General features: G+C 57.5%; 1 protein-coding gene across 2 annotated transcripts in view; it reads left to right on the top strand.

The window, feature by feature from the left end:
• Nucleotides 1-334: 334 nt before the first annotated feature.
• EEIG1 (estrogen-induced osteoclastogenesis regulator 1) overlaps nt 335-21,071 on the top strand; it is a 40,541-nt gene continuing 19,804 nt past the window's right edge. Inside the window, exon 1 of one of the 2 annotated variants that reach the window (XM_011711479.3) lies at nt 335-1,342. In XM_011711479.3, coding sequence (XP_011709781.1) covers nt 1,197-1,342 — 146 coding nt within the window. In that variant the 5' untranslated portion in view covers nt 335-1,196. The remainder of the gene's footprint in view (nt 1,343-21,071) is intronic. The other variant, XM_011711478.3, reaches the window with a different exon arrangement.

Below are 21,071 nucleotides of genomic sequence, written 5' to 3'. Positions count from 1 at the left end.
CACAAACTGTTTCTCCTTGTCATTGTTTCTTCTTTTCTTCTGCTCTCGCTCTCCCTGCCCCGCCAGCCCCGCGACCTCCCACTGCCTTCCCAGGGCCCCTCTCCCTTCCCTCAGCTCCTCCCTGCCCTAGGAGGCGGGCCCGGTCGCACGGTGCACCAATCCAAGCGCCCCGAACCGCCTCTGCCTCCCACGAGTCCCACCCCACGCCGCCGCCCGCCAATCGCGCTGCGCGCCAGCCTCGCCGGGCCGCCCAATCGCGGGCGGACTGAGCCGCCGGCGCCCCGCCCCTGCCGCGCTCGGCGGCGGCTCTGCTGGCGGCCGCGCGGGGCCCAGGCATTCTCCAAGCGGCGCTGCGCAGCGTCGGGCTTTGGCTGCAGCGTCGGGGTCGCAGGGGGCGGCACTGCTGCTCGAGGGGTGCTGGGCGAGGCGGGCGCCACCGGCCGGGCCGAAGGGCGCCTCAGCTCCGCCGGGGCCCGCGGCGCGGGTCCCAGGACCAAGGAGGAGGCTGCGCCCCCGCTGCCCCGGGCCGGCCCGGTGCCTGCCCTGAGGAGGCCGGAGGCCAGACGTTCCCGGCCCGCAGCGACCCCGACGCGCCTCCTGGAGAGGCCCCCGAGCTCCCGCCAGCTCCCTGGGGGTGCCCCACCTTCCTGGGCTTTACCTGCGCTGGCCGCCGGGCACCCAGCTGCGGGGGCGTGAGCGGCAAGGGCGCCTCCCCCGGCCGCCAGCGAGGCGGGGGCGGGGCCGCCCTCCGCCCTTAGCCTTACCGGCCCGCCAGCCTGCCCGCCGCCCTCAGTCTCACCGGTCCGCCCGTCGCGCCCGGCCGCGCGGCGTGAGCTCCCCGGAGATCGCGGCTCGGGATGCTGCCAGCCAGCGCGGCCGCTCGCGCGCAGCCCAGCACCCCCGCCCCTGCTTCTGCCTCCTGGGCCATGCACCACTGTTTACATGCCGGTGAGGTCCCCGGCCGCTCTGAACCCTTCCGAGCCCCGGCTCCCCGAGGGTGAAGCCCGCCGGCGCGCGAACTGGACTGGTCGGTCGCTCAGACCTGGGGCCCCGGACTCCGATCTCCGCCGTCTCCGCCACCATCAGGGCGGGATCCGGCTCTGGTGTTTTGAGGAGGGGGTGTGGTGTAGGGAAAGGAATCCCGTCCCTCCCCACCTTTTTTCGCCTTCACGGCTTCAGACTCAGGGAACTCGCTCATGGCTTTCTTGATGAAGAAGAAGAAATTCAAATTCCAAACCACTTTCACCCTGGAGGAGCTGACTGCGGTTCCCTTCGTGAACGGGGTCCTCTTCTGCAAGGTCCGGCTCCTGGATGGAGGGGATTTTGTCAGCTTGTCGTCAAGGTAGGAGCTGGGGCGGTCGCGCCTGCAGCAGGAGGGGTGATCAGCGAAATCTAGACACTTGGCAAGTGTGGAAGGGCCCCTTGGGGCCGGGGTGGGGAGGATCCGGGGGATTCTATGTGCCTGGGGCAGGTTGCACAAGGCAGGACTGGGCCTGAGGCAGTTGGCAGGGTGCCAGGCAGCCGCCGCCAGCGGAATACCTGGGGGTCTAGTCTTTCAGCCTTTTCTTGGGGCCCTGCGTGCCGGCTGCAGTAGGCCCATTCTGCAGACTTGCATGTAGAGCCTATCAGGGATTTGTAGCCTGAGCGGGTGTGCAGGGAAGGGGTGTTCCAGACCACCTTGCACCCGAACTGGCCACTGGGGCTGTCATATGATTCAGAGTCCAGGCCAGCCACGGGTTCCCCGGCACCCCCAGGCGCCTGGGAAGGCCCGATCGCAGGCACTGCCTAGTCTGGCTGGAGGGAGATGGCTGGGTTTTGGCCTACCCAGCCCCCTCCTAGTGACTGTCCTCCTCTGGCTGGAGCTGGGCTGCTTTGCATTGCAAATGCCCTTATCGAGGAGGCTGCTGCCCTCTCTGAAAGAGGCTCCGTTGAGTTTGGTTTTGTGTTGTTCGCCCCCATCCTGGCAGGTCCAGCTGCCCAGCTTGTTGCTGAGTGCAACTGAGTTCCCAGGCTGTCCCTTGCCGATTGGGCCCACCTGGGGTCACATCGTCCTGGCCTGTCTCAGAAGAGCCTTGGAGTCCTACCGATGGGAGTGTGACTCTTGACAGTTACTTTCTGGGCCTCCTCCTCTGGAAAGTGGGCCTAATACAGGTGGAGAAGCTGCAGCAGCTAGAACTTGGGGCAGGCCGGACGCTGTGGCTTACTCCTGTAATCCCAGCACTTTGGGAGGCCGATGTGGAAGACTTGCTTGAGGCCAGGAGTTCAAGACCAGCCTGGACAACATACAGAGATTCCCATCTCTATTTTATTTTCTTTTTTGGGGGGACACAATTTAACACTGTTGCCCAGGCTGGAGTGCAGTGGCACAATCGTGGCTCACTGCAACCTCCACCTCCCGGGTTCAAGCAATTCTCGTATCTCAGCCTTCTGAGTAGTTGGGATTACAGGTGCCTACCACCACGGCCAGCTAATTTTTAAAAAATTTTATTTATTTTTTAGATGGAGTCTCACTCTGTTGCCCAGGTTGGAATGCAGTGGCGCGATCTTGGCTCACTGCAACCTCCACTTCCTGGGTTCAGGCGATCCTCCTGCCTTAGCCTCCTCAGTAGCACGCCACCACGATAATTTTTTTTGTATTTTTGGTAGAAATGGGGTTTCACCATGTTGGCCAGGCTGGTCTCGAACTCCTGACCTCAAATGATCCACCCCCCCCCCCGGCCTTCCAGAGTGCTGGAATTACAAGTGTGAGCTACTGCACCCAGCCTCCGTCTCTCTTTTTAAAAAATAAAATAGAATGGAGGCAGGGCCTGGCCGAGTGCCTGGGACAGGCTGCTTCCCTACCTGGTCTGCCCTTTGCTCCCCGGGCCTCCTTGTGAGCCCTGTTAGCCAGAGCTGCCTCCCTGTTCTGAGAGCCCATGTGTGCGTGTTATAGGCAGAGAAACTGAGGCCCAGAAAGAGGAAGTCAGTAGCTTGCCAGGGATCTCGAAGAAGTCTGTTGTTAACTGAACTTCGCAGGTTTGGGGACCTGTTGGATGAATCCAGAGGTCAAACACTCTGCTGGGAGGAGGGGAAGGAAGGGGAACTGCACAGCCTAGCTCAGATTTAGGAATCTCCGGTGTGGACAGGGTGGGGTGCCTTTTCTGAGCATTGGCTCCCTGTTCTGTTGGGAGCTGCTTATCTGAGGAATTTGGACAAGGGCTGCCCTTTGTGGTGGGGGTGGCTGGCCTCCTTGGTTGCCTGGGAAGCCTGTGATCCTGAGGCCACCCACACAGCAGTCTGAGGTTTCAGAGAGAAGGCTGTGCTCACAGCTAGGACCTGGAGTTGACTATTCACTGGCTGAGTGACATTGGGCAATTTACCTAACCTCTCTGATTGCAAGAACCAGCAACCACTGGTGCTGGGCTCCCTGTTTTACTAGCACCTCTCACTTAAGCCCTGGACTGTGTCATGGAACAGGAGTGGAGGTGGGGGCTGCACAGGATTATTTTTTTTATTTTTTATTTTTTTGAGACAGAGTCTCGCTCTGTCGCCCAGGCTGGAGTGCAGTGGCGCGATCTCGGCTCACTGCAAGCTCCGCCTCCCGGGTTCACGCCATTCTCCTGCCTCAGCCTCCTGAGTAGCTGGGACTACAGGCGCCTGCCACCGCGCCCGGCTAATTTTTTGTATTTTTAGTAGAAACGGGGTTTCACCGTGGTCTCGATCTCCTGACCTTGTGATCCGCCCGCCTCGGCCTCCCAAAATGCTGGGATTACAGGCGTGAGCCACCGCGCCCGGCTGCACAGGATTATTATCGCCATTTTAGAGAGGTGGAAACAGGCTCTGAGAGGAGATATTTGCCTGAGTTGATTCAGTGAAGCCTGCATTCAACCCTTTTGTGCCTCTGAACTTCAGTTTCCTCTTTGGTAAAATGGGGATGTTATACCCACCTCTAGGGTATAGTTAATCTGTGTGTTATGTCTGGCCCAGGCACACTGCTGCAGCAGTTATGACTTCTGTGGGTAGAGGGGCCCAGGCCTGGGCCCAGACCTTTCCAGGTTTTTGGCTGGGCGGTGGTTGTGGGGGAAACCAGATCCAGTCAGCAGGGGGCCTGTGTGTGAGCTGGGAGTGGGGACAGGGTCTTGGATCCCATTGAGGAATATAAATTTTGAGCCCCAGGCTGAGGCCTTGCCTAACCTCCAGGCCCTGGAGCCACTGTCCCCCTACCTGTTGGCCTTTCCATTACCCTAAACCTGCTTCCCCATTAGGGAAAGTGTGGGAAGTTCCAGGTCTTAGTCCACAGGGTCTGGATTTCACCTCTGTTTTCCCTTCTTCCCTCCTGGCAAGGGGCCTCGAATTCCCTGAATCCAGCTGAGCCCAAAGCATTTACCAGCCCTGTCCTACATGCAACCTGAATGGGGCTGAGGAGGGAGGAACTGACACTGAGCTCCCGCAAAGCTGGGCAGTTAGTGGCCACCAGGCACCTGTTTGCTGCTGGGCAGGTGTGACTGGAGGCAGCAGACGGTGACATTGGAACCTGAGGCCAGTTTAGAGCTGCTTTGGCTTTTGCTGTGTTTTTGCCCAGTAGGTGGGGGTTCCTGGGTTCCTACCCCGCCCACCCTGGTCTGCAGCCTGGGAACCCTGCTTCACAGTCTGCCCCTCTAGCCAGTGAAGGACCCATTGTTTCCAGGTTGGGGTAGAGTCTGGGAGAACTGGACCTGGTTAGATCCTGAGCCCAGATCAATAGCATATTTCCCCTACCCCTAGGAACCCCTGAGATGGCCCAGAGACCTGGTGGTGGCAGCATGAGTAGTGTCAGTGAAGCAGGCCCAAGGCCCCACTCCTGCAGCACCCGCCCTCCTGGCTGGAGTGTTTCCCTGTGTGCTGGGTGCCTTGGCAACAGCTGGGTACACCGCTCGCCTGACCCAATTTGAGCAGGTAGAGCAGGTGGTGCATCGGGCTGTTGCTCAGCCTCATCTTCCCGAGGCCTCCTTGAGAGCAGCGATCCTCAGGCTGCTGTGCTCTGAGCTCCTGCACTCTGTGCCAGGCAGGGTGCTGAGTGTTTTGCAGATGGTATTTCCATGAATCCTCTCAGCCATCCGGAGAGGCACCAAAGCCAGAGAGGTGAAGCCACATGCCAGAGGTCACCCAGGTGGTAAATGGCAGTTCAGAAATTAACACTTCTATCATTCTGTAAACCGCCCTTGATTGTATGCATTCTGTATGTTACGGGCTTGCCTAGCCCCTCAAATAGATGATTATTTGGGTCCCTGCAGTCACCTACCCCATGGACTGATGGCATTATCCCACTTACAGGTGAGGAAGCTGGGGTCAGGAAAATGAAATGACTGGGTCTGTGCTACTCAGCTTGAAATTGCAGAGATGGGGTTTGAATTTGGGCAGGTCCAGCTCTAAGGCCCTGTCTTGCCTTGATGGCAGTGGGCTGGAAGCAGCTGCAGACCCGTGTGACAGTCCCAGACCTTTGAGAAAGGCTCCATTCCATGGATTGGGTAGTTCAGGAAAGTCTAGAGCTGTGTAGTTAGGAGGCACCATGGTAGGTTTGGTGAAGTCCAAGGAAAAGGGTCTCCAGGACTTTTCAGGGGGTGGGGCTGAAGTCACTGCTATGGATTTGGGGCCAGGCCCGGGCTGGCACTGGGGCATTGTGAACATTTGCCAAGGTCCCTGCCTGGAGGCCTCCCAGGCATATGTATCCACATGGCATCTGGGAGGCTTTCCCAGGGGTCCCAGGAGAGAGGCAGAGGTCCTAGCCAAGTCTGGTGAGTCGGGGAGCTGCCAGCCTGTCCAAGGCAGCCCTTGGGCAGGAAGAATCCCAAACACCCAAGAGATCTCTGCTCGCAGCTGGCACCAGTTCTGTAGCCTGCCCCAGGCATGTGGCTGGTGGTGCCAGGGAAGAGGAGTACAAGGGAGGCACTGACTTACCTCATAGCAAGTCTTTTCTGGAGGAGATGGGCAGAGAGCGTTTTCTCAGCCAACAGATGGGGAAACTGAGGCCTGCAGCAGAGAAGTGACTTGCTAGGGCCACTTACAGGAGGAGCTGATGGCGTAGCTGACTTGGGCCTGGCTCTGACCTCTGTCCCCTATGTCTTAGTAACTCTCTGTATGAAGGAGGCAGGCTGGGCCAGAAAGGGGAGGGAGTCCTTCTGGGGTCTCCTTGTACTTTGTACTTGGGTGCCAGACTGTCCAAGAAGCAGACAGCCTGTGACTTAGAGGCCCCTTCTCTGGCCTTTCTTCTTTGGTAGGCTTGAATCCTCAGTGGGCTTTTCATTTGGGCAGTCTTTGGTGGACGCGTGGCTGCCCACCACAAAGATGGTGCCTGCCTTCCATGGCACGGCTGGGATAGTGGCCCCAGAGGCACGGGTGGGGTTCTTTGAGTGTGAAGAAGGCCTTGGCCAGGTCGGTGCTGCAGCTGGGGGCCCCATGCCAGGCCTGGTCCCTGGGGAGGCCAGCCTGGCCGGGTCTTTCCTCACACTCCACACACGTGTGGCCAGAGCCTCCACCCCCCCGTCCCTCGCCCGCCCTTCTGGGAAAAGGCTGTGGAATGCTGCTTGAATCCACCGCCGGGGGAGGCCTGCTCGCAGGCACAGTGCAGAGCTCCAGGAGGGCAGGATGGAGGTGGACACAGAATTCCATCCCTAGGGGCTGAGTGGAGCAGGGGCCGTGGAGGTTCGATGGGATTCTTAGATTGGCAGGGCACCCACTTTCCTTCACAGAGCAGGAGCTCTGGAGGCTGAGCACACTGGGGAGGGAAAGGAGGCTGGTGGGCACATGTGCCTGTTCCACTTTCCCTGAACACACGCTTTGTCTTGGGCTTTTGGAGGTGATCATGATTAGACAGCCCTGTTTCCATGGAGCTCCCAGCTAGGTGGGGGCAGTGAGCTTAGTGGCCATCGTGAAAGCTTCAGAGCCAGGCAGATCTAGGACATGTCCTTTTGCATCCCACTGGACCCCGGCAGGCCAGCTGGGGGGGGCATTTCTGTCCAGGTATCTGTCCATTTATTTGACAGATGTGGATCGAGCACTTAGCTCAGGCTGGACATGGTCCTTGTCCTCATGTGGCACATCACTGAGATAGGGAGAGCTTCCTGGAAGAAGTGACCGTTCCTGGGAGCCTTGAAGGCAGAGGGGAATTGGACAGGAAAGAGATCGGGATAAGCCTTTGGCATAGAGGCCCCTGGCCGACAGGCACTTGTTCCCAGGGTCAGGCGAGGAGCTGGGGTACTGGGAGGGTGGAGGAGGGGATGGAGTACGTTAGGGTAACGGATGGCCAAGCTGGTGTGTTCCTGGCCTCAGGAGTACCTACCCAGGGGCAGTGGAGCCACGTGGCCTGGTTGCCAGGTGGAGAAGGTGCAGAGGCCTGACCTGCACCCAGGGAGGGGCAATGGGAATTGGCTGGCAGGTACTGCTAGCCTGGCGGTAGCAGGCAGAGGAGTAGGCAGATTGGAAAGAGGGCTGGCAGGCAGAGTGGGCAAGTGGGCTTTCTCAACCGCAGGGCTGGCATCATGCCTAGTACTTAGTAAGTGCCAGGAGATGGATAGGGGCACAGTGGCCAAATGTAGCCAGGGTTTGTCAACCCCTGCAGTGCGCCAGTCGTTTGTGATTGCATGAAAATCTAGACTTCCCATTTGTTTTAAGTTGGAAGATCTGGCAACAGTGCTCTGTGGCGGTGTTTGGCTCAAGGGGCTTTCTAGCTGCCTCTTGGCGTGGGCTGCCCGCTCGAGTTCCCCTGACCCCGCAGCATGCCTTGGATCCCTGATGTGTGAGGCCAGCCTGGTCCCCTGGGTGCCGTAGAAGGCCTTCCAGGTGCAGACTGGGGGCACAAGGAGGCAGAGTGGCCTGTGGAGAGAAGCCCTGCTGGCAGAAGTGGGCATGGCTGGGTGGCCTCAGAGGCCAGCCTGGGCAGCAAAGCTGTGGCACCAGGCCATCTGCTGGTTCCCGCGAGGTCAGACTATACTGCTGGTGGCTGTGGGGAAGCCTGAAGCTGCCCTGATTGTGCCTGGCCTTGGTGTCTGCTCCTTGGACCTAGCCTTTGCTGCCAGCTGGCTACACTGTTGGCAGGTGCCACCCTGGCAGCCCCTGTTGCCTACCTGCCAGCCTGGCAGCAGCCCTGACCCGAGATGATCTGGCTTCGTGGAGCCAGGCTATTTCCTGAGGCCTGTTCCTCGCTTCAAGCTCCATCTTGGGAGCTGCTCTGGCTAGAGGCTCTTAGCAGCAACCACATCATGTGCTTGAGGGCCCTGCATGTCCAGGGGTGGCAGGGGGCCCTGAGTCCCTTTGAACCCTGCTTGTTCAGTACCTGGGAGTCCTGACTTGCATTTGGGAGGCCCTACTTGCACCTTGGGATGGCTGCTGGCATGTCTGCTAAGGGGTCAGGAGCCGACGGACTCTTTGTGTGGCGTCTGGTGACTGCTATGCGGTGACCCTTCAGTCACTTGCTTGCTGCTGGGGACAGGCAGTAATATCTTCAGCACAACCAGTTTAGATGTATCCTCATCTTACCAGGGAGTCCCAGGAAGGTTTAAGCAGGGGGGAGAGACCAGATTTGCTTAGAAAGGGACCCAGAATTAATGTAGGGTGGGGAGGGTTGTTGCTCTGTATTATCACCTCCCTGGCAAGTGCTTTGGATTGTGGGGACTCCAGATATGCCCTGGGACCGGTCAGCCACCCACTATGAGGTCAGACTGCTGTCCATGGCTCAGTAAGGCCCGAAGCTGCCCAACCTATGGCTGGCTTCTGTGTCTGCATAGGGCTGTGGTGGCAAACCCTGGGTCTCTGCCCTGAGCCTCTTTTGGCACCCCGGGCTTGGAAGCGCTCTCACATGCAGGCCTGAAGCTGACCGCACCCCCACCCTGCCCGGTCCTCTGTCCCGCCAGCCGGCTGGTTTCGGTGGCTGAGAGGAAGAGCTCTGACAGAGGCCTTTCTGCCTGCTTGTTCTGCCTCCCTGCCTCCGGGCCTGGGGGAGATGTTCCCATCCTGCTTCTGCCACTTGCTGCCTGTGTGACCTTGGGCAAGGGACTTGGCCTCCAAGCCTCGGTGACCGCCCCTGTGAAGCAGGGCTGCCAGTGCCTGCCTCCTAGTGCTCTCGGAGGACGCGGTGAGATAATGTCTGTCAGATGCCCAGCGCGGCTCCTGGCATACAGTGCACACGCTGCATGTGCTACAGTCTGTCCTCCTGTCTCCAGGCAGAGTTATGGCAGGGTCAGTGCCCCTGCATGGCCGCTGGCACTCCTGTGTGGGCCAGGACTGATGAGGTGCTGCTGGGAGAGGGCACTTTTCACTCGGGGCAGGGGTGGGGGTGGGTGAGGAGCACACGGGGTGTCTGAGCTCAGGGTCCCCAGTGGGGTCTGCGTGTTTTCTTGTCCCTTTTTTGGCTTGAACTTGCCCCACGGGGGGATGCTTTGCTGTGAGCCAGTGCGAGTTGGAGCGTTCCTGCTGGGCGGGCCCAGGCTGGGCTGAGGGCCTTTAGGTGAGGGAAGAGACCATCTGCACAGCCGGCTCTGGGACCCGCTCTGGCAGGCAGAAGACAGCCTCCACGGAGGCGGAGGGCACTGGCTGTCAGGTTGCTGGTGGGCAGGCGTGTGGGTGAGAGAGACAGCAGCCCCTTGGCACATGGGAGGCCCCGCCACTCCCAGCCTCAGGCTGGCCTTGTTGGCTTCCACTACTCCTCACCCTTCTGGTTTCTGTGCCTTTGTTCCTGCAGTTACTTCTTCCTCAAGTTCCCTTCCCCCACTTCTCTGCTCACTGAATTTCTTCTCAGCCGAAGAGTCACCTCTTCCAGGAAGCCTTCCCTGGCCTCTTTTGGCCTTGTACACTCTCTGTGGGCCCTCATCTCAGAGCACTGCAGTCTCTGTCCACATCTCTAGCTCATTCCCCAGACTGTGGGCCCTTCATGGGCAGGAGTAGTCCTTGCATCATGCTTCTTGGTCTTGGGGCTTCCTGCTGTGGGTTGGCACTGTTCTGGTGCCGGGGCTTTTCTGCCCTGGCTCTGAAACAGTGTGAGTGCTGGTGCAGGACCTCACTGTGGCTGCTACCAGCTGCTGGACCCACCCCCGCACCCCCCCCATTCCCTCTTCAGGCCCGAGGTGTCAGTCTGTGTCAGGAACAGCCCTCACTTGCATACCGGACAGCTGGGTGCCTCCATGGGCTCAGAGGCTGCAATTGAGAGGCAACTGGGGGCATCAGTGGTTTGGGTGGGGTGGGCTCCTCTGTGTGGGGTAGGGATGCTCATAGCAAGCAGAATGGGAAGGAGGAGGGGACTGGGGCCTGACTCCAAGCATGGCAATTGGACCTTGGCAGTTGCTTGATTTCTCTGTGACTGTGACTAAAGGCCTTGTCCTCTCAGCCTCAGCTTCCTCCTCCATCAAACAGGGCTGGTCAGGAGGGCTCCCTACTCAGCACAGGGCCAGGCACCTGGCAGCTAAAAACAGACTAACCCTGCCCAGAGAGGGGGTGGCCGCTTGGTGCTCAGGGAGGGCAGAAGTCTGGGTGCTAAACACTCTTACCTCTTACCACTTCCTCTCTGAGCAGACTCTGCAGGTGTGGGGCAGACCTGTGGCTCCCTGGTCCCCCTAGGCTCCCCCCAGACAATTTTTTGGGCACCTTCTGGGTGCGGGGCTTAGGCTGGGCCCTGGAGATGTGGCCCCCACCCCTGCAGGGCCCTTCAGTGAGGGGAGGTGCACAAATCCAATCAGTGGTATGGCTACGGGCCCTGGGGAGGTGATGCTGGGCTTGGTTCTGGGGCATGAGTAGGATTAGCGGGTGGCAGGTAAAAGAGCAGCCTGCGACAGAGGCATGGCAAGGGCGAGCATGCTGAGCGGGAAAGAGGGGTCAGCGGGCCTGGGAGGGAGCTTGAAGTCACGAGGAGTCAAGGGGAGGGGTTTGGACTGTGTCTGGAGGGGTGGGAGCCACAGAAGGGTGTGAATTCGAGTCACATTTGTAGTTTAGAACCACCAAGGGCAGCCATGGGGTTGATTGCTTGGGGCTGCAGGTTGCAGAAGGGCAGGTGACTGTCAGCTGAGAAGGGCGGGTTTCCACCTCTGTCATCATGGAATTACTCAAAACAAAACCTGAGGCATACTGTGCAGTGCTGAGGATGAACAAGCTGCCGCCACTCACAGCAGGAACCAGTCTGACAAACAACGTTGAGCAAAGAAAGCCGGGGACAAAAGAGTGTATGATGCGGCCAGGCGCGGTGGCTCACTCCTGTAATCCCAGCACTTTGGGAGGCCGAGGTGGGAGGATCATTTGAGGTTACGAGTTCAAAACCAGCCTGACCAACATGGTGAAACCCCGTCTCTACTAAAAATACAAAAAAATTAGCCGGGCATGATGGCACATGCCTATAATCCCAGCTACTTAGGAGGCTGAGGAGGCAGGAGAATCACTTGAACTCGGGAGGCAAAGGCTGCAGTGTGCAGAGATCGCGCCACTGCACTCCAGCCTAGGCGACAGAGCGAGACTCTGTCTCAAAAAAAAAAAAAAATGTGTATGATACCATTTATACAGAGTTCAAAAACCTTTCTGATGCAAGTCAGGGTGGTGCTGTCTTTGCTGAGGGGAGTCATGTCTGGAAGGACCTTCCGGGGCCTGTAATATTCTGCTGCTTGGGGGTTGGTTTCATGGGTATGTTCTCTCTGAGAATCTGTGAGTTCTGCATGTCTCTGTGCCAAAGACAAGCCTCGAGATGCCCCACACTTTTGGGTGGTGCTGGGTGGATGCATGAGTCCTCTAGACAAAAACGAGGCACCTTTTTGGGTGCCCAGAAGCCTGGAGGAGATCCTCGGGTGTTTTTCTTGGTCTTTCTGGTGAGGCAGCCTGAACCGTTCTGACCTGATAAGCATCACTCTTGTTTATGAGGCAGTAACTCATCCTGGCAGCTGCAAACAGTCTTCTCTGGCTGGAGATTTTCCTTCTGCCTCTTGCAAACTCCAGCAGGGCCTGCTGGGCTATGGGGCTTGGCTATTCTTGGGGAGGACGGGCTCCTGAGGCTGCCAGAGAACTAGATCTTTCTGAGCTTTGCTTTCCTCATCTGTGAAATGGGTTAATAAGGTCCTCCTTGATGCTTGGGTGAAATGGGTTAATGCCTGTTATGTGCCCATCATAGCCCCTGGCATGGAGTACGGGCTCAGTAAAGGCTGGCAGCGTTGGTATTCATCCAGAGCAGTTATTATAAGGACCCTAGGGTTGAGAGCAGAAACAAAAGGTCCATATTCCTCCCTCTGTCCCTGTAATTGTTTTTCTTCTCTCTTCCTGTGGTTCACCTATCCAGCAAACATTTGTGATTAGAACCAGGCTATTGCCTTGGCCAAGACAACCGTCCCTGCCTGGGCCCAGAGCCAGGGGAGACTGTTAGGCACATTCACCTCTCAGAGGAGTGCCGAGCACAGTGGGGTGAGGGAGCATTGCCACTCCGCCTGCTCTGCCCTGAACCCTGTCTTTGTGAAGGGGCGTTTGACTGTGCTCTCCCTAAATCCCAGGAGAAGGCCTGACCTTGGGGTGTAGCAGCCCCTAAGGGTTTTTTATGTTGGCCACACCCATCTTGGATACAGGCAAGACCAAGGCCAGGCTCTTGGGATGTGTCCCCAGTGTCTAGCACAGGCCTGACGTGTAGTAAGTCCTCAGTACATGCATGTGGAGTCCGTGAATGAAAGGCAAAGATCGGTCCAGGATTGGTCTGAGTCTTCAGGGAATCAGATGTCCGGGGAGGAGGTGGAGACCAGTGAGTCAGGGCCTCACGCTCCTGCCTGATGCTTAGCCCATGGTGGTTGGAATCTTAGAGAACTGATGAAGACGGCTAGGAACACAGGTCTGAGTCTGTGCAGGGCTGGGAGGAAAAGTGACTTTGGCGGAGTGGTTCATGATTATCTCCTGGTCACCTCAGAAGTCCAGGAAGCCTTAGGGCATATTGTATGGATCACTAGGAACAGCTGGGTGGCAGAGCCAGCAATGGCAGTGACCCCTGGCCCCTTGCACTCTGCAGAGAATATGGTCCTACCCTTCCATGAAGGTGGCATGAGAAGGCTTAGAGGAGCCCTTACAGGAACAGGAGTGTGAAGGGCGCTCATTTAGTCATTACTTACTGACCTACCATGTGCCCGGCGCCATCCTTGGGACAGGGAAAGCAGCAGTGAGCAAAACAGAGGCCCTTCCTCCAGGACCTCCACACTCTAGGAGACAAGAACCTAAGACCCAAGCCTAGAAGAGGAAACCTGCAATATGTAGGGGGTGCCCTTGGGATGGGCTGGGATGGAGGGTAAGGGTAGAGAGGACAGAGGCAGCCCCATGACTTGAGTCTAGTCATTCGAGGAGCCAGGCCCTGGGGATGGGAATCTGTTCCTCCTCTCTCTCCCCTTCCTCCTTGGGTGAATCAACCACCACCCAGGCATGAGTCAGCCAGGAGTGGCTCAGGCATGCCTAGGCCACCTGCTGGTCCCCCTCCCTGGATGTCCCAACCAGGGTGTCCCAGCCAGGTTTAAGATCTAAGGAAGCCAGGCTTGGTGGCTCACGCCTGTAATCCCAGGTACTCAGGAGGCTGAGGCAGGAGGATCATTTGAGCCCAGAAAACATAGTGAGATCCCTTACCTCAAAAAAAAAAAAAAAGACCTGGGGAAATATCCTGATCCATGGTCCTGGGGTGGAGAACAGGGTGGGGGACTGGGTCAGGGCTTTTGTGTGCCCAGCTTCCTGCTGGACCGTCTGCCTCAGAGGGGAACTCAAGGTGCCTCTCAGTAGTTACTTCTGGGGGTCTAGTCCCTGCCCCCATTCAGCATGGGTGTCCACTGTGCCAGGTCCTATAGCAACTCCATGAGACAGGGACAGAACTGCGACTGAGGCCTAGAAAGATCAAGTGTCCAGTAGGTGCCAGAGCCTGGCCTTGAGCCCCAGTCTCTGCTTCCCGATGCCTTGTGGGCAAGCCTGCTGGGAGACTGGTGGGTGCAGGAAGCGAAGTCCCCTGAGCAGAGCCAGTCCCGAAGCTCTGTGTTTGCTGTGGGCATGGATCCTGGGGGAAGCTGCTACCACAGCCCAGCCTGACACCCGCTGTGTCTTCTTGCTTTGAACTGCTGGAGTCTTGGGCCCAACCCTGGCACGGGAGCCCAGCTTGCAGCTCTGGGGTCAGACAGCCGTGGCTTTAGGTCACAGCCCTCTCCCGGCCAGTAGACCTTGGGCAGATGACTTCCCTGTTCTGGGCCTCAATTTCCTTGGCTGCGATGGGATAATGGGCTGACAGCACCCATCTCCTAGGGCTGGGTGTGGATTCTTGAGGTCGGGGAGAGTGCTTGGCTCGGTGCCTGACATGCAGCAAGTGTTCAGGAGATGGAGGGCTCATCTTTGGAACTTCTGCAAGGCCTGCCTGCTGCAGGACGTTTTCCCACTTCTCCCTCCTAACTTGGGACCTCCTAACTTGGTCCCCAACACCAGCAGGTCTTGATGGATTTGGCTCAGAGCCACACCCCACTGGCCCCACACTTTGACCCAGTGACCATCCCTCCCTTGGCATAAACCTGGTCTCAAAACCTCTTCCCTGGGATTGAGACTCGAGGTGAAGGGTCAGCCCACACAGCACAGGGTCCACAGTTGCTAGCGTGACAGATGCCCATGCCACAATCTCTGGAGAATGGCTGCACTGCCTTGGCAGATTTCCCAGGGATTCTGCAAGATCAGGAAGTGGGGGTGGGTTCCTGAAGGGGGGCCTGGGAGTACAGACCACCCCTCACCTCCCATGTGACCTGCAGCGAGTGCCTGGACTCCCCGAGTGTCTGTTTCCTGGTCTGTGAAGTAGAAGCAGGAAGATGATGCTTGAGAATCACTCGGCACGCAGGAGGGTGCCTGGGAAACAGGAGCCAGGCTGAGCCATACTGGGTGCCAGGGGCGTCTTTGCCCAGTTGCGTGGGATTCTTGGTTAAAGCCAGTAGTTTACTTTGGGTCCCTTCAGTGGCCTGCTCGCCTCTTGGGCTGTGAGAGCAAGAGGGTGATCATTGGTATCACTGGAGAGTGGCATCCACAGGACGTTTGCCTGGGCAGTAGCTCAGGCCATCCGCACAACCTGACTCTGGGTACAGAGGACAGAGTAGGGCAGCCACTTGCCTGTGCTTGTAAAATAGGGATGCCCACACCTGCCTGCATGGGTTTTTTTTTTTTTTTTTTGAGATGGGGTTTGCTATGTTGCCCAGGCTGGTCTTGAACTCCCGGGCTCAAGCAGTCCTCCAGTCCCAGCCTCTTTAGTAGCTGAGATTACAGGTACACACCACCATGCCCAACTTGTGTGGGGTTTTTTGAAGATCAGTCTCAAGGTTGCTGCTTGACTGGTAAGCAGTAGGATTCAGACCTAGATGTGTCTGACTCTAGAATCCTTTCACCTAACCTTGACGTTTCCCAGCAAGCCTGAATGACCTGGCTTCCCTCCACTCTGCACCCATGCCCTGCCCTTTTTCCGTCTTGGAGTTTCTGAAGCCCCAGTGGGCTGTCCACTCTGTGCTTCTTTGGGTCACTTGTGATGCCAGCTTCCCTCCTGGCCCACCTGCCAATCCCAGGCCACCACTAATAGGGGTGTCTTTGGCAGTGGAACAAAGTGTTTTGGGGCTGCCGAGTGGCTGCTCTGAGTGTTCCAGTGTCGGCCAGAGTGGCTTGGCTTCCAGAAACTTCTTGCTGCCTCCTTGCAGGAGGAGGTGCTGGCCATGCTAGGACTGTGAGCTGCTCCCCCTGAACCCCTGGCAGGAGCCAGACGCTGCTGTGCTGCCACGCTGGCTCTTCAACCCCTGGACAGATGCCTTGGCTGGTCCCCGGGGCAGGCTCCTCCCAGGCGGCTGTGTTCTCTTCTCTTCGGGGAAGCACAAGGCAGATGTTGTCGATTTAAATTGTTTCCTTATTAGACTCTCTCTCTCCCCGGCCTGGGCTTGGTTTCATCAGCCGGGAACTCTGATTGCATCACTTTGCCGCTCACTTCTCTAGGAACCAGGCCAAGGCCTGGGAGAGCAGGCAGGGTGGGAGTGAGCGTGGCTGAGGGAGGGGCAGGCGAAGGACTTAAGTGATGGACTTAAGTCATGGGGCCCTGCTCTGGGGGACCAGCACTGTCAGGAACCCAGGAGCACAGCTGGAACCTGGAGTTCCACATGGCTGTCACAGCGGTACTGTCTCTTAGCGGTACTGATTCTGTCCCTGCATCAGAATCACCTGGCAGCTTGTTTAAAATGCCCTTTTAAGGCCTGCAGCAGTAGCATTCAACCAGGGTTGATTTGGTGATCCCTGGAGACATTTCTGGTTGTCACACCTGGGGCTGTGCTACTGGCAGGGTGCTGCTAAACGTCCCACAGTACACAGGACAGCCCCTCACAAAGAGAAACCCTGTCCTGCAGAGTCCATGGTTCTGACAGGGCTCACTGGGAATCTTCATTTGTCATGAGCCGGTGGAATGTTTTTTGGTTTTTGTTTTTTTTGTTTTTGTTTTTGAGATGGAGTCTTGCTCTGTTACCCAGGCTGGAGTGGGATGGCGCGATCTTGGCTCACTGCAACCTCCGCCTCCCGGGTTCAAGCGATTCTCCTGCCTCAGCCTCACGAGTAGCTGGGATTACAGGCACGTGCCACCATGCCCAGCTAATTTTCATATTTTTAGTGGAGACGGGGTTTCATCGTGTTGTCCAGGCTGGTCCCGAACTCCTGACCTCAGGTGATCCACCCGCCTCGGCCTCCCAAAGTGCTGGGATTACAGGTATGAGCCACCGCGCCTGGCTGCCAGTGGGTATTTTTATGTGAGAACCCCTGTCCTGCTGGACCTCACCCCTCTCTCTTTGCTTGTGAGTTTGAGCACCTGCCCCCCGAGGGCTTCGTGCTGGGCATGCAGTGGAGGTGAGGTGTGTGTCTCTGAGTACTGGAACTGGTAAGACGAAGTGTTGAGAGTGGGCATGGGGTCAGGCTGGAGCCCTGTCACAGAGACTGGACTGCCCCACTGATACCTGGATTCCCTTTTCCTGACTTTCTGCTCCTGTGAGGGTTGCCAGCCCGGCATGTACTTTTGCTCCAACTCTGAGGAGAGCCCCTGATGGACCCATTTGACCCCTGTCTGTAGGGATCCTGTGAGCCTGGCAGCCTGAGGCCAGGAGGTGACTCCCACAGCCCTACGGCACCTGGTCCCGCATCACCCTGGTGATGGAGACCTGGGGTTGTCAAGGCTCTGGGATCTTGTTGCACCTATTGGGCAGTAATGCTGGATCAGGCTGGGGCCAGGTGCTGGGGATGTGGCAGCGAAATGACCTCGGGACCACAGAGGCAGAATTCTCTGCATCCTCCCTCTGTTGAGCAGTGGAGAGAGGTGCTGTGGGACTACAGAGTCACCCCAACAGCCTTGTGTGATGGGCAGGTTGTCCTTTTACAGATGAGGAAGTTGAGGCTCACTGAGATGGGGTTCCCCAAGTCACTTGGTGGCCTCTTCTCCTCACCAGCCTCATCTACCCCCTGACTTTCCAGGGAGGCTCTTCCTGGGAGCCACCTCCCTCCTTCTGGGTCTTCCCTGTGCTGTTCCCACTGCCTGGGACCTCCTTCCCCCGAGGTCTTCACTCAGCTGACCTCTGCCTGAGGTCCCGATTCTGATGTCACTGTCCAGGGAGGCTTCTCGGCCTCCTGCCCCCAGCCTGCTGTGTTCACAGCCTTCGTAGCTCCTTCTCCTTCCTGGGAGACTGGCGGTGACTGCAGTCATTCCTGTGTAATGACTGTGTCCCCCCTCAACCAGGGGCTTCTCCAGGAGGTTGCTCGCATTGTGTCCCGCACCCCAAGCCGGCACCATAGTCAGTCCTCGTGGATGCAATTGTAGAGGTCCCAGTCCAATTTGGGATACGGGTCCCTGTGTCTCCGCACACCACCCGGCGTGCTTCCTGGGATGGATCAAAGGATGGTCAACTCACTGGGCAGCCTTCCCAGGGCCGGGAGAGCTCCTGGAGAGTTCTGCCGGGCCAAGGACACCAGCCTGGTGGGGTGTTCTACTGTTTCCAGACAGCCCAGAAATAGCCAAATTCCGCTGCTGGGATGGCCACAGTGGCTGTGGTGGGTGCAGGGCTTGTCCCGCCTTGCTGAGATTTACATGTCTAATTGTATATCTTAAAGCTAAAAATGAAACCCAGTCTCTGTAATTACCTGTTCCTGGCAGTGGGTAGCTGGGGAAGCACGCCCTGCAACCCTAGGCCCAGGAGGGCCGTTCATCTCTGTCTCTTCCCAGGCAGGCAGCCAGCCCTGCCAGCAGGTCCCATGTACTGCTTGGGGTGACTCCACTTGGTACCTTGGGAGGACCCAGGCCTTGAACCAGGTAGCTGAGGTTTCAGATCCCTTTTGTTTCTAAGCAGCCTTCCTAACCCATACCCTTTTCTCATTTTCAATTTAAATTTCAATTATGGAAACAACTCTTGGACAGAAACGAAGAAAGTGTCTCTGGTAACCCTTCCACCGCACCTTTGGTCAGACCTGCTCTGAGCTCCCCGCCTGCCTTCTGGCCATTATCCCCTCACACCTGTGTGAATAAGCCTCTTGGCCAGGGAGCCTGAAGTCCAGGATTCTGGGTTAAAACAATCTCCTTCTCTGGACCTTGGTTCTGTCATTTTAAAACTTCAGTTCTCCAGCCCAGATCTGGGCCACATTAGGGTAAGTGGGTGGTGGTTGGGCAGTAAGGAGGGTCCGTGGTCCTATGATTTCGTTTTTCTTTTTTAATCGAGGTGGGATCTTGTTAAGTTGCCCAGGCTGGTCTCCAACCCCCGTCCTCAAGTGAGTCTCCTGTCTTAGCCTCCCAGAGTGCTGGGATTACAGGCATGAGTCACCATGCCTGGCCTGTTTTCTTAATAAACATCTTATTTATAGTTTTTCTTCATAGCTGCTCTTTTAGTTTTTTTACACTTTCCGCTTTCTGAGACAGGCAGCTGTTGTGCCTCTAGTCACTGCAGATGTGTGTTGGGTACTGGCGTGCACAGCACCCAGCAGCCCAGGCCTGCCCTCTTAGCACTCGCAGACCATGGAGGTCACAGCCAGCTCTGGTGGCATTCAGCTCTCAGGACCCTGGGCCCTCCCCCAAGGGTCTCATAGTGCTGGGGTGGGTCGTTCTGCAGAGTGGCATTTCTACCCCGGGCCACAGTGCAGTCCCCAGGACTGCCAGGGAGTGGGTTCCCTTCAGTCAGGTGTGCTTTAAGAAACGCTCACAACGGATACTTCCCGTTCAAAACAAAGAAAAAAGGGACACCCATGCCCCCCATCCTCATCCTTTCTGTTCTTCGTTACTCACCTGAATCTCCAGACCCTCCAATGGCCAGAGGTGGCCTTCATTTGCAATTTGATGTGGGCACCTCCTGTTTTCTGTGTGCTTGTGGGCATTTACATATGTCACTTTAAAAAAATTAAATAAAAATGGGGTCCTGTAGATCCCCTTCTGCATGTTCCCTTCCTGCAGGTCTGATGGGGCCATCCCTCTCTGCTGGGGAGCACAGCTCGCCCTCCATCCCCTCCTTCCCTTCTGGCATTGCCTGCTGGGTACCATCGAAGCAGTCCTCATTACTTCCCAACTTCTGCTGCCGTGACCAGTTGCATACACGTGGACACCGCGGGGACTGCCCCTCCATACAGCCCCTCTGTAAGCTTGGGACCAAGGCTGCCTCTCCAGTCTCCCTGGCCCACACCCACCCCGGCACCCTCCACCCCAGCCACACTGGCCCCCAGCTCCTCCTTAAATGCGACAGATACATTCCTACCCCAGGGTCTTTGCACTTGCTGTTTCTTGTGCCCGGATTGCTCTTCCCCCAGGTATCTGTGGTATCTGTGGCCACTCGCTTCAGTCTTTGCTTAGATGTCACCTTCCTATGAAGACCTCCTCTGGCCCTCATTCCCTGGTGCCCCCATTGCCAGGGATACTGTCTGCCTCCCTGGTTGGTTCCTTTTTCTCTGTTGCACCACAGGCTAGCTGGCACGCATTTGCCTGGGTTTGTCTGTCTGCCACCCACTGCCAGAGTATAAGCCTCTTGAAGGCAGGGATTTCTGTCTTCTCTGTTTATTGTTTGTGCTCCTAGAGCCTTCAGCAGTGCCTGGCACCTGGTGGGGACTTAATAAAAGGTTTCTGAATGGATCAAGGCTCTGAGATGTCCTCAATCCTGACCTGGCCAGCTCCCAACCTGGGGCTCATGGCTGCCTGCCTGGCATCCTCATTCCTGCCTCTCATCACGAGCATCCTTCACCCCACCCTGACCTGATCCTGCATTCATCTCCCCCCATAATCCCTGCCCCATGCATGGGACTTCATGCCACCTGCCTGGGGGTGCCCAGCTGCTTCCCACCAGAGGGGCCCCGGGGCTGAGGGGGAGGCAGTGTGGGCTCTGAGTCAACTGCACTGCTGTGTCCCAGCTGTGACACAGAGTCTGGACACAGATGGGGCTGGGGTCGAGACTAGCTCTGCTGTGACTTCGAGTGAGTTACGCTGCATTTCTGAGCCTCACTGTCCTCATCTGTAAAGTGGGCTGTGGTAGCAGTCACCTCTCAGTGTTGAAGAGTTCTTGGCCGCACACAGTAGGCCCTCAGGAGGTGGCCGCAGCTGCTGTGTTTTTTTTACCCTTGCTGTGACCTCTGGCCATGGGCCAGGGCAAGGCTGCTTGCCTCTTCCTGTGGGAGTGGTGACTTCTAATAGGTGATTGTTCAGAGCCCTGTAGAAACAGGAGGGAGGCCCAGTTCGAACCCTGGGAGCTCTTCCTGTGGAGGTGGGGAATGTGCCTGTTACCTGAGCCAGGAGGGCTCCACGTGGCTTTCTCTGGCTTGGCCCTGGAACTGCAAATGGGCCTTAGGCTTCCTGGCTGGCGTTCCCACAGCAAACTCTCAAAAGGAAAGGGAGAAAGCCCACAATTCACTGTGAGCTTTTGTTCCCAGACACTAATCCCAATTCCACTGGGTGTTTCAACATGCCCAGAGCACTGAGCTGCCTCCCCAGGCCTCCAGCAGCTGCTTCCAACCCCAGGTGAAGTGCGGGGACCCATGGCCACTCCCCGCCTTCCCCCTTTCAAGCTTGGGCCTCTTCTGGCTGCCTGGGAAGAGTCTCTGCTCTCTTTGCCCTTCCACTCCCCTCC

Source organism: Macaca nemestrina, chromosome 14, assembly GCF_043159975.1.
Source record: "Macaca nemestrina isolate mMacNem1 chromosome 14, mMacNem.hap1, whole genome shotgun sequence".
Lineage (NCBI taxonomy): Eukaryota > Metazoa > Chordata > Mammalia > Primates > Cercopithecidae > Macaca > Macaca nemestrina.
Note: the sequence above shows the minus strand (reverse complement) of the source record. Positions and strands in the feature narration are given on the sequence as shown.